This window comes from Colossoma macropomum, unplaced genomic scaffold (assembly GCF_904425465.1).
Source record: "Colossoma macropomum unplaced genomic scaffold, Colossoma_macropomum, whole genome shotgun sequence".
NCBI classification, from domain to species: domain Eukaryota; kingdom Metazoa; phylum Chordata; class Actinopteri; order Characiformes; family Serrasalmidae; genus Colossoma; species Colossoma macropomum.
In genome coordinates, this window is record NW_023494788.1 from 31,194,819 (window position 1) to 31,208,060 (window position 13,242).

Consider the following 13,242-nt stretch of genomic DNA (forward strand, 5'->3'; position numbering starts at 1 on the left):
CTGTAAATGTGAGAACTCAGACTCAACAAACTTCAGTGGCAAGGTGAATGATTTTCATCTATTATTAGTCCATACTTTGTTTAACAAAATATGTGTAATTCCAGCTCTAACATTTACATATGTTGAGGAAGACACCATAATGTGTGTTATTTCAAGTGTTACATAGTATAGGCTGAAAAATGCACTCGTTTTGGAAGAAGATACATTGTGAAGCATCTTATTTCACTAGGAAAGATTTTTTGTGACCAGTTCATAGTTTTACATGTTTACTGCAAATAATACATAAAGTAACTATTTAAGAAAGACAAAACAAGGATACACAAGAAAATTTTCAAGTCAGAAAATGCTACACAGGCGAGTGTCCTATGTTAAAAATACTATGCATTTACAGTACAATAACCAACAAAAAAGCACTTTGAGATGGCTTCTGCTCAATTACATGGCAAGTCAGCTTTTAGTAAACAGAGTCCAATTTTTAGAAGAAATGTGGAGGACTTCCATTGGCTGGAGGTCAGATTTCCACATCACTCTCTTTGTCATTGTCATGATCGCCGTCATAAAATTCATTTGCTGCCTCAGGCCTGTTGATCAAAGAAAAAAAAAAAAAAGACATCTAATCACTCTTATGATTTAAATGAGTTATACCTTGAAAAACTGGATCAAAGAGAATTTGTTCTTTGAAATATGAAAACCCCAAAAATTACTGTGATATGAATATTCATGCAATGCAGTTTCCTCATTGTTGCCAGAGAAAATTCACAACCTGCATTACACAACAGTGTCAGAAACGACTCCAGTTGGGATGTAGATTGTAGATTTTAATATTATTGGGCTGTGGTTAAACAAAGAGTTTAGATCAATTATTTATAACAGGGGTCCAAATGTTTTTCAAATGAGGGCAGAATAAATCATATCAAAATACCCGAGGGCCAGTGCACAACAGTGTAAGGCATAGATTACGTGCTTTCACAGCACTTTGCTTTGCACATGGTCATTTCCCCACTCGCCGCTATACCATCCAAATATAGTTAGTTAACATAGAAATCGGCTATGAAGAAAACAATACAATCATATATTTCTGAGAAGAACTCTTAATGAAAAGACATATTTACATTTATGATCTGCTCCTCTGATTACGGTTCTGGGTTTGTTATCCGTGCTTGATATTTTGGGAATGAATCCAGCACTATGATTGGTAATTTTCGGAAGGGTAGATGCTGCTGCATCTCGCTGTTATGCTGCGTTTACATGTTTGAGGTAGGTGAACGACAACAAACCAGATATTCTATTGTTTTCAATGGACCAGCAGAAAATTCCACCCCCACCAGTGCCTGCGTTCTGCAGTCCACAGCGGTAGGCGAAACAGTCTGTCAAGAGTTCAGTTTCCCCAACTTTTGCCGTCAACTGCAGTGGTGGAATAAACCAGATGTTGATTTTTTTGGGAGCCATGGATGCCAAACATCTTTTTGAATTCCAGACGAACTCAGTATTGTACAACAAAAATAAAAGAGCACACAGAGTGTCCTCCCGCCCTTTTCCACCATAAATAATGAATCTACACTGCTAGAGCTCTCCCCTGATAATCAGTCATTTTTGTTGGCACCATGGTCACCATGCCAACGTTGATGTAGCTTCATGCAACCGTCGGTCGCTATGAGGTGCGGAATGACTGTTTTTCAATGCAACCATGCAAAAATACTGCACATACTGCATGTGCACAACTGAACTCAAAGATGTCACCAGCTTTTTGCGTAAAGTGACAAATTACTTTGATGTCAAAATGTGAACCTGCTATGCAAAATGCGCACAGGTTGGCAGGACTGCTCTTGATAAAAAAGTATTCTGATTTCCACCTGTCTTGAAATTGCTGGTTCTCATGGTCAACTCTGTTTTTTTGGCTGTAGTCATGTCTAAAAGTTATAAAGTAAATTAATTTGCAGGTCTAGTGAAAGATCTTAAAAACACTGTACATCTCACTGATTATCATGGTCTAACTTTTAAGACTTTCAGCAATCCTGCACAAATCTGGCTACATAAGGGAGTGATTAACACTTATACAAAATCCAGCAGATAAAGTAAAAACAGCACAGGGTAGTGCAACAGTAACACAGTCAGCTTTGATACCGTCCAACACTGTAGAAATACCAGCAAGTCCCTGACAATATTTCTCTGGACACGGCTATTTCCAACCTCTACCTTAAGCTGAAAAGAAAGAGGAGCTGGGCGATTGTTTAAAATGCCACAGATTGGACTGGCTTCCGTATTTTACAGTCACATATTTAAAAAATAAAATAAAGATTTTTAAAAAACAGCGATCCCACCCACATTCTCTGGCTGCCCTATAACAGGTTTCTATGAGACAAATAAAAATATCCTGTCAACCACCCAACGGCAGGTAGCTCACCTGGAATAGTTCTCTTCTGAACCTCTTTCATCAGGATCAGCATCATCTGTGCGCTCATAGCTCAGCAAGTCTGAGGGAACGTCATGGATCTGAACACTTGGTGCATGGTTTAGCATCTTCAAATTCTCAAAGACAGTCTGACGAATCTGTTCTAAGTACTGTGGAAAAAAGGGAATCACAATAAGTTTTTAAGGAAATGTTTTAAATAACAGTTAATTTAATGTCCCTAATCAAGGTCTTCATGAAACATTTAAAAAAAAATATTTGTTTGTAATACCCAGACATTTACAAGTCCTAATATAGTCCACTGCAGGCACTGTTAGTCATTAACATTGCAAAACACTGCCATACCTGTCTGGAGTTTTGGTTCTCAATCCTTGTGCTGACATCTGGATGAAGTGTGAAATCAGGTGCAAAATATTCAAAGTACTCTGTGTTGAAGAAGTAAAAGCCAAATATCAATATCAGCACATGTCTTTGCGGGGAAGTATCAGATGCAGAATGATCTGAAATTTAAGTGATAGTTTGGAATTGTGAAAAAAGGAAGGTCCAAAAAAAACGAAACTGGGAATGCCACTTTGGTGGCATTAGGTTGAAATTTTGACCTAGAGTCTGCAGGAATCTGGAGGTTCTAACTTGAACACTGTCAGAGTTTAAACATTTAGAAGACTAAGGAAAGTTTTAGTTGTTTTAAAGATTGGTGACCTAGCTCAAAGGTCAAAAAGCAGTAAAAATGATTTGTTCTATTACATGATGGAGGGATGAATGAAGCGGCAATCTCAAATCAGAAGACAATTCATATGAACATCATAGAACATCACTACATTTGGTGATTATGGGGTAACTAGAGCATTTGTTATAAGTGCAAAAAGTTCATGTTTAACCATTAAACATCTAATCAATGTAAGCTTTAGATCAGAGAGGTCAAACTGGGTTCCTTATGAGCCACAGCTCCACAGAGATTAGCATTATCCTCCTGTTACCACTAAGCGCTTGCTAATTAGCTGATCAACTTAATCAGGTGAGTTTAATGACACGATGCTAAACTCAACAGAGCTCTGGCCCACAAGAAACACAGTTTGACACTCTTGCTTTAGAGTACATAATTTTACAGCAGCTGTAAATGAAATCTGATGCACTTTTAAAATGCAACTTAAAAAAATAAATAAATAAATACTCAGACATACCACTATAAGGTAGTTCGTCACTAATGGACTCTTCAACTAGCAAAGATGTTTCATATGTCCTAAAACCAAATGTTACAGATATGGTGCACCATTAATGAAAAGTACAAACATTAGTCTCAATCTGCATTTTATAAATTCTAAATTAAGCATATACAGTATATAGTACAATCAACCCACCAACATCTAGCCACGTTGCGTACAGTGTACCCTCCTCCACCCAGCACAAGCAGGGGGATCTTGAAACTCTTCACAAACTCCACACATTCCCTGAAGTAAAAAGGTCAAACAAAAATGTGGCATATTAAAGGACACACACAAGCACCAAACAGGTTTTGGAAAAGATACAGACTCTCTCACTGACCCATTCACTTCACTCCGACTGCCTGATCCACTCACTCAGTTGGCTGACCAACCCACTAACCCATTCATTTGGTCAGACGGACTGACTCAAACAACTGATTAACTCACTCACCTTTTGTATTAATTTACTTGTTCACTGACCAAGCAACCAACTCATCAACCCACTCATGCACTTAGACATTTACTCAGCTACTGAACGACTCACAAGCTCACTCATACGTTTTTAATTTTTGAAACTTTCGCAATAAGTGTGTGTACAGTTGTTTAGTGTGGGCAATATAGGGGCAGTAAGATGTCAATATATCCTAGCAATGCTGGCTATCACAGTGAGCCACTCAGAGTGTATTATATAAAAATTATTCTTACCCATGACCTCGTATACTGAGATTGAAGCATCCCAGTCTGTCACAGCCCAGTGAGTCTGCTCCACACTACGGACACCATGTATTGACGAACAATATAAACAGAAATATTAATAAGAAAGACTTTAAACAGTACACATTTTAAAAAAAGAGGGTTTAAAAATAAAAAATACACCACCGAAGGATATTCACTTTTACCTGAAGCACAATACAGGTTGGCTGATAGAAGTCAACTACTTGCTTGATCACAGGCTGAAACAACTGTCTGTAGCCTAATAAGAATAACAATGAGAGAAAATCATCATCAAGATTATCTTTACTTTGCTTCATGAAAGCTGTATTCAATATCAATACAAATCTGGAATGCTAGGCTCTTTCTGGGACTTTTTACTCTGTTTAGTTGCTTGCAGTGCTCTTGATACTGTGGCTTTATTAAGATTAGCCACCAGTACCCTAAAAGAACCTACTGAGGCAATTCCACAGTTTGTGGGTTTAGGAATATAAGGTCCCAGTGAAAGAGTTCACTGCACTATTAAGACATTCAGTATCAAAGCCACAGGCACCAATTCTGTTATAAAATAGTATTCTGCATCATGTACATTTTGTTTTGGAGTATGTTTATAGTTTCATGAGCCATGTCAATTTTATTGCTAAGTTAATTAAAAATATATTCAGATGAAGAAATATTAAAAAAATAAACATCAAAAAAGGTTATGGTCCTGGTATAAATCTACTTTGCTGCATCAGTAGTAGAATTTGGTAGTAATTGTGTACACAACATGTATAAAAAACAGAAAAGTTATAGAATAAAAGTTGATGACTCCATCTCGGTACAACATTCACAAGCGGAAAAAGCTGTATTTAGAAATGAGTTCCCTCATAAGTATTTACTGGAGTACATCAACATTAGAAATATTCTCTCTCCAGAACAGTGCGTTTGTGCTGTTTACCTCCCTCTTATTGTCCATTAATTTTTCAAAACTTCCTTTAAGTAAACCTGATTTTGAACAGTGGTTAATTTGATTTCTCCTGTTAGACAGGGCCATGTTTATTTGTTTACACTGCCTGTGACTCTGTCATTCTCCAAAATGAAAGACGCAAAGTGTAACCACAGTAACAGGCATACCAATGATGCTGCAGTAGGAAGTCTGATATCACACTGGTCCCATGATGAAAACTGACTGACGTAAAAGTTGCAAGAATTCTGACCTGGCTGTTCAGAAAGAAGTTGCAATGCCACATGAGATATGTATCAGTACCACATACAAAAGTGGCCCATACTGGAATAGAAAATGACATTCAGTATTTTCTTCTGGACTCCATGTTGCTTCCATGGATTTGCATCTTTTATTTAGGAGAAAAACTTAGGGTCAGATGCAACTTTTTTGGGTAAATCTCAGAGAAGAGAAGGTTTGTTTTTTAAACACATATCTAAATTAGAACAGCGGTGAAATACATTCACGTCCACAGACAACAGCAAAGGGAACAGAAAACACAACTCTCACATGGGTAAACCATGGTGGTGTTATCTTAAAAAAAAAAGTTTCATTTTCTCAAGAACATTTTTCTGTTATTTCGGGGAAACATAATGACACATAACTTGAGATCTCGATAATACAAATAGTAATTAAGTCTTTACCAATGGAAAAGGAGGGTTGTTTTTTTAAAAAAAAAAAAAGCCTTTAAGAGCTTCCGTAATATCTTTCCATTCACAATGTGTTTCACATTTGAAGATCCTGGGCCACATTTTCTTGCAGTGAGCAAACAGCCTAAAATACACAGTACCTTCACTAGCACTTCAAATAACTGTGAAGATTGATTCCATGATGTAACTTCATTTTAAATGGCTTTGCCAGCTAGTATATGGTCAATATTTTTATTATTGTAGTTAGAGGCTGATGTAATGTGATTAAGCTGGATATAGGTTGGCCAGCTGGCAAAATAACATCAACTAAGTGAGCAATGTATAACTTTAATCATTTATTTCCTCACAAACTAACCATCTACAGATGACCATAATCAGTTGATCCTAAACCTTCAACTCATCTTATAGGTAGTTCTCTGTTTTGTAGAGATGGTAATTGAGCTAGCTGGCCATCAGGCTGTGTAACTTCAGTTAACCTGAGCAGTGAGTACTTGACAAAAGATAAATTTTGTTTATTTTTCCAACACTCATTAGTTGCACTAATTGGTTTGCAGATAAACCCTTATAACACCAAGTTAATATGCATTTTTAAAATGAAACCTTTAATTCTTTTAAACAACAGACTCTACGGTGTTTGTTTTTCAACTTTGCATTCTAAACCTCAGAGATAGTCTTACCTTGTACAGTACTCTCTATAGTGGTCTTCCCTCAAGGCCTTATACCTTATATAAGTTCATCCTTCTAATTTTTTTGTCTCATCCTCTTATTCATTAATATACAATTTTTTCTTATTTAATGCCATCTCCAAGCACATATATATTCTATTATCTAAATGTCTTAAGTGTTTTTCATCTTAGTCCTAAGAATAACATATGAGAGAGAAAAAGAAATTAATGCAGTAGATGTAAAAACACTTTCTTCATGATAAAGCTGACAAGTAAGAAAAAGCTGCTAAAGTTGTAAATCACTTAGAGCTGCAGCTTATCTGTCAGAAGTTCCCCTCAATATGTGAACATGTTCAAGTTCATGTGGCAGCAAAAATTTAAGAAGTGAGAGACTGATCATTTAAAGTGTTAAATTTGCTTCATGTTGTAAGATGTTAAGATACTAACAATATTGAGACAGTGTTGCCTGTAATTGGTTTCAGATTTATTTTTATCTATTTACAGTGTCCATTCCGCTTGTTTAAACTGCATTTTTTATATAGATATACACATGTTCTGTGCTTTCTAAGATTTTATTCAAACATGTTAATCCAGTTATCACTCATAAGAGGACCCCCCCCCCCATTTTTTTAAATAGACTCCAGCAAGGATTAACTGGATGTTAGGGTACTATGGTGAAGCAGTGTTGGTGTTTGAAAACTATGTTGTCTAAGAGAGATTATTGTCGTAACAGTAATGTCGCTCATTTCTTCTCATACTGGATAAGACTGACTTCTTGACTGCCTTGTTAAGAGGAAAATCTTGGTTAATGGTTAAATACACTACAGAACCAGTGAGACAGTTGTAATGTAAAAGATGCTTATGCAATTCTGTCAACTAAGACTAAACTTTAACATCTCAGCCTTGCATTCAAAAAGACAAAACATTAGAACAGAATAAGGACATCAGAACCCACAGTACAATGATACAAAGTCAAGAATTCCAGTAAATTGACAGAGTTAAGCAATAAGCTTACTCCATTCATGCACTCACTCTGGTCATCAATCCCATCACGGAGAGGCACATTCAAGCAGTAGTAGCGACCACTCTCTGCTCCAACTTCATACATGTCACCTACAGAAAATGTCAAAACATTTAATATATAAGAAATAAAAATACATTGATTTTCAAGGCCATATTCTTTCATGCAACTGACTGGCACTGCTCTTCCTTTTGCTGGACAACAGTGTTATTTACCTACTATCTGTTTCAGTCGCTCATCATTCACACTAGCATTCAACTGCAGGGTGCTATGGCTAAGGACCTACAGCTCAGGCCTGATACCCAAAGTCAAATCAATTCCACAACCTGTAGTGGCAAGCAGAGGTCCTTCACAAAGTTAAATAAGGTTGTGATGACACCCCAAGCAAACAGGGGTCGAACCCACTACCCTAGCATGGACACCAGAACGTAACAGTAAGAAAAAACATACATTTCTATGGAGTTTTAACAGATTTATTATTATTTAGCAGACCTAAAGAGGAACTCTGCTGTATTTTCAAAATTTCAGTATGATTCAAATGTTCAGATGTAAATAAAGTCATTCAGTGTGGTTTGACGTGAAATGGTTTGTTGTAGATCGGTGTACAGTTAGAGGCTATAGCTCATCTTTTTCATACACAACTAGTTTCAGTCATTCTGTATTGCTTCACACAACCGCTGCTGTCGGGATATTTTTATTTGGTGGCCCATCAGTGGCAATGGCCGCTTTTCCACTGTCGAGGCAAGTGCTTCTCAGGGCTGTACTGTGTTGTTCCGCACTGGTGCTCATCGGGCTTATCAGACTGGTTATGGTTTCCTTTTCCATCTGTTGTGCTGCCAGAAGTCAGAACCAGGAAAAAACGAATAAAACTGCACAAGAGAGTTTTAACTACTAACAGGCTAAAAGCTACACACAACAACACCCACTACAACACACATTTGATTCTGTCAGCCACTCCAACACCAGTCTTACACTGTGCTCTCAGATGACACTTGGGCAGCAGGTATTGATACTGAGCCTGTACTTTGTTAAGTTGATCCTGTAGTTGGCCAACTGTGTAAGCATTAGCATAGCCCAGCAGGGTACAGCTCAAAGCACCACACAATTCTTTTTTATCTTTGTCACTTCAACTGTCGCTTCAATTAAAGATCTCAGATTTGAGTCTTTATCCTCTAAACAGGTGTTTCTAAGCATCATATTGCTGGACCTGAGCATGTGCTGCAGTGGGCGGCATTGTACATTCACCTTAAAGGCTACATCTTAAAACACTACAGGTCTGTCACTCCAACATGAACCAGTCAACTTTGCTCTCGCTGTTTTAAGTTTTTATCGTCTATACCTGTGATAGCAGAGCACTAGTTAGTCAAATCGAACCCATTCTGGGGGGTCTGGATCTCATTAGCTAAGCTGGGATAGCTAGGAGCCTACAGTTCCAAACACCACAGGACAGGTTTAATTTTGGCTTTAAGCCGCTCAACTTCACTTCCTCAGAACTCAATCAGTATCAACTAAACTTGTGTCAGTAAAGCTTTTGTTAGTCAAAATCAAACATGTTCTGTGGTCAGCAGAGCTGGCAGCATGCTAGATAAGCTAAAGCTGACCAGCTACTCTATGAGTAAGTGCTGAGCTTGGGTTTCAATGTTCTGTTTTGGACTGTGTCCATGTGGAAATGCCACTGGAACTGTTACCATCTGCGCTCAGAAGTCTTTCGCCCTGCAGCGGAAAAGCATTTATAAATCCCATACAAATATTTGAAATACGTAGTCAGATTACAGAATTAAGTATCTGTATTCAGTTTGAGTTACATTTTGTAGACACAGTATTCTGAATACACTTACTCTTTATATTTTTAGGAGAATACTTTTAAAATACTTGCTAAGTAAAAAAAATACAATCTTCAAAACAAACACCATTAGTGCTTGTTTATAAACTATTTTAGAATCAGTGTATGGCATGTAGCAGTCATGCTTGTCAGACAAAACCTAAAGAGAACCTCAATTAACAGCTTCTTTACAAATGCTGAAGTTCTTACTAAAACCTGAGTAGACTGATTAATCAATGCGATCAGTTATTTACCTCACTGTTATTAAGCTCTGCTAAAGCCTGAGTAGACTGACAAATCAATGTGATGATCAGATCAGTTGTTAATCTCAGTGTTACTGAGCTCTTTTGAGAGATGATTAAACTAATAATCTCCTCAGTAGTGGACATGTTTGCGAGTGACAGGCTTAGCATCAATGTTGCACTGGATTCCTGCGCAAGGGATTATGGGAGCCACAGTGGATTTTCTAATGAAACACTTTACATGAAAACTGCCAACCAGTAACAGCGAAGAACAGTGTGAATTAAGTGCGTATTAAAAAATTCCCATGTGGCTTATCAAGATGTATTCTAAAAGTATCCCAAGTGTATTCTCTATATGTTACTTTTTGTGTATTGTAAAGGAATACATTACAAAATACACTTAGGACAGTGTATTCAATATTCAGCCATCACTACTTTCAATGAGAGAAGATACAAGGTAGGTTTACTTAATAAAATGCTCAGTGTATACAGTAAGATAACGACTGGGAGAACAGAACCCAGAGTTATAATTATAGAGGGGTAATCAGACCTACCTGTCCCTGGAAAAAAATAGTTCCCATACTTATGGAAGGACACAGTCATGACCCGATCTGTAAGATAAAAAGCTTCCTGCACTCCATCACCATGATGAATGTCAATGTCGATGTACAGCACGCGTGGGTGGTACCTGTTCAAAGAAATTTGCAAAGAGGTGTATCGCATTTGAGAGAAATTAATGTTAAATTATATATAAACCATGCCAGGATAAAACTGATACATCTCATAAGAACAACTGAAAATGTTTGATTATTTAAATAATTAAGAACAGATTAACCTTCATGTGACAACCATACTTTGCCCTTACTTTAGCAGTTCAAGTATGCTGATGACAATGTCATTCACATAGCAAAATCCAGAAGCCTGAAACAACCAAAAAAGAGAAAAAAAGAAACAAAAAAAGGTATAATTTAGTAACTAAAAAAAATAACAGTAAAGGGCAGGTCATTTCAGACTTATATAGAGCGCCTACAGTGCAATTTGCAATAAAGCCTGTGGAAAAATTTGCCTTTCATTACAATTCTAAAGGGCTTTTACATTCAAAATAAGAGAAATCCAATCAATTGATATAAACAAGAAAAAAGCTCATTCTTTGCATTTCTAGAAATTCACATGAACTCAACTTTTCCACTACTTTCCATAAAGTAGTGACCTTCATTAATTTTGCATTAGTCATGAAAAATAGCTACCTACCCCAAAACATACACTGTGACTTTTAATGTAGTAGGTTTAAAATAATAGGCCAAAAAAAACTCTTGCAATAGCTGATACAGAAAGAATATTTCGTTAAAAAAATAGTGTAAACAGAATTAACACGTAACGTCACATGCTTTACCTTCATAATTATGTATAAGAAAACTAATTTAATAGTGTTGCCCCAATATATACAGATGACAATATGTAGAAGCATCACGCAACAAAATTCTTTAAAAACAAACACACACACACACACAACCTTACCTCAAACTTCTTAGCATGATGTAAACCTCCAGCCCAGTTGATAGCAATGTCACAGATCTAAAGATGATTTGGTTTCATATTATTACATGTTCAGCCTGCCCTTAATTGTGACAAACAATGTCAAAAATGAAAGCTATGAATACAAAATATTTTCTCTTATTACTGTTAATGTATTTCTAATGAAGCAAAACATGGAATGCATACTGTCTGATTTGTATCTACAGATTACCTTATGATTTAGTTGAGTCGCTCCTTGCAACGAAGCACCAGTGTATCTGGAGCAAAACTCAAACAACCCTGGAAAGACAGGACTAAAATCCAAAAAAACAAACAAACAAACAAACAAACAAACAAACCAACCCTTTACATTAGAACAACTACAGACAGAAGAGGGTATGGGTGAACGTATTACATAAACTAATACAAAAAGACAAACTAAAAATAAATAAATGTCACCCGCTTACCAATCATCTCCAACATTGAAGGTGTTAAGGCTCTTTGTGAAGCCTTGCATATTGTTTGGGCTGACCTTCTGCAGAAAATCGATATAGTCCTCTGAGTGGAAACGACACATATCATGTTGGGATGCCTTGTATGGCTTGAAAACCTGTTGGGGGAAAAAACACATTAAGTAAAGCTTAACATAAAGCTTGTGCGACAGGTATTTTATGTACAATACACCGACATTAACAGTGAAAATGTCAAAATGCAATACCATCATTTTCTTATATAAGCCATAATGCAAGACCAGACTGTGGGTTAGGGACAACCTATGAGGTTTCATTGGATGTCCAGCACCTGTAGTGATAAGGAGGGAAGAACAGTGTTGGAGAACAGATACACATGAAGCACTCCATGTGAGATCATAGGGCTCTCCACTACCAGTCTAAGGATAATGTGAATGCTAGCACCATTTTTTAAGTTGCATTACACTGCATGTAAACAATAACATTATTTAACATATCACTCCCCATGCTAAAAACTGGGACATCACAACAGTTGAAATGTTATGAGATTTGTTTTAAACTAAATAGTGGATTGTATAATCCATATTTGAGTTTACTTATTTTTGAGGCATATTTCTCAATCTTTTCAATGAAACATACTCATGATGTTGACTGAACCACCTGGGAGTGTGACCTTCTGCCACAAATCTTGGCACTACATTATTATATTTGCCTGGAGTTTTCCCCCCCTCCAAATAAAATACTTTTAAAAGAGTTTACTCAACAGAAATGAATTTAAAACACATCACAGGCTAAACATTAGATTACCCTTTTTAACGCTCAGTACCAAACCATTTCCAAGCAAATGTATATGAACTTTAACTTACAAAAATCATATTAAGAGATGTGATACCATGGCTTCTCCCTTTGGGGCACTCTGGCTAGCGTCTATTTTACAATAAAAAGGTTTGCACTAACGAACATTCCAGAATAAAAAAGTGTAAGATTTAAAGTATAAAAATGGTATTGCAGTCATGTATTTTTACGCTTGAGAATTTCTAGCTTTTAAAGTCGAGTGACAAAAGTTGTAAACAGCCCCTGACGGGTTTGCTCTCCAGCTCGAGTTAACGCTAGCTATTTGCAATAGCGATTTATCCGCTCATATTCATCTCCGTAGAAAGCCATTCTATCTGCACATTGACTGTACGCAAATAATGGAAACCTAAAGGGGAAAACACAAACGTTGCAAATCTATGAATGTTCATTAGCTAACGTTAGCAAATTAGCCTGACCGCCTGCAGTTAGCACTGAACCTGGTAGCTAGCAATGTTTGAGCTAACAAACAACTAGCTAGCTAGCTAGCTAACGTTCAGGTTTTGCGGTCCGAGGACTTTGGCTTTACCATAGTGAAAGTTCCCAACATCTGGATCATAGAAATAAGCCGTCCGGTTTGTCATTTTACTTCCAACCCAGACTGAGCACGCAACTTCGAAGCGAATTTTTAGTAAGTGGTCAGCAAATCTTTCTCACAGCTTCATTCACGAAATGGTCGCCATTGTAAGTACGCACA

At 36.9% G+C, this 13,242-nt stretch overlaps 1 protein-coding gene across 2 annotated transcripts; it reads right to left on the bottom strand.

The window, feature by feature from the left end:
• Window positions 1-31: 31 nt before the first annotated feature.
• hdac3 (histone deacetylase 3) lies at window positions 32-13,242 on the bottom strand. Of its 2 annotated transcripts, none has more exons than XM_036569175.1 (15): window positions 13,075-13,242; window positions 11,942-12,024; window positions 11,691-11,833; window positions 11,456-11,537; window positions 11,227-11,283; window positions 10,574-10,629; window positions 10,263-10,396; window positions 7,656-7,736; window positions 4,512-4,585; window positions 4,318-4,382; window positions 3,769-3,858; window positions 3,592-3,650; window positions 2,756-2,835; window positions 2,405-2,562; window positions 32-581 (listed from the first exon to the last, which is right to left on the bottom strand). In XM_036569175.1, the coding sequence occupies exons 1-15, from the start codon at window positions 13,127-13,129 to the stop codon at window positions 512-514; spliced, it is 1,287 nt and encodes a 428-aa protein (XP_036425068.1). In that variant the 5' UTR covers window positions 13,130-13,242; the 3' UTR covers window positions 32-511. The 2 variants fall into 2 exon arrangements, with proteins under 2 accessions (XP_036425068.1, XP_036425069.1); XM_036569176.1 differs by lacking the exon at window positions 13,075-13,242 and adding an exon at window positions 12,560-13,042.

Excerpts from the sequence above, each read along its gene's own strand:
- hdac3 (XM_036569175.1), bottom strand. The coding sequence starts at position 13,129 with ATGACAAACCGGACGGCTTATTTCTATGATCCAGATGTTGGGAACTTT. Across the intron at positions 11,834-11,941 it reads GCTTATATAAGAAAATGATG|GTTTTCAAGCCATACAAGGC; the intron begins GTATTGCATTTT and ends TTCCCCCAACAG. Across the intron at positions 4,586-7,655 it reads TGATGGGATTGATGACCAGA|GCTACAGACAGTTGTTTCAG; the intron begins GTGAGTGCATGA and ends TATTCTTATTAG.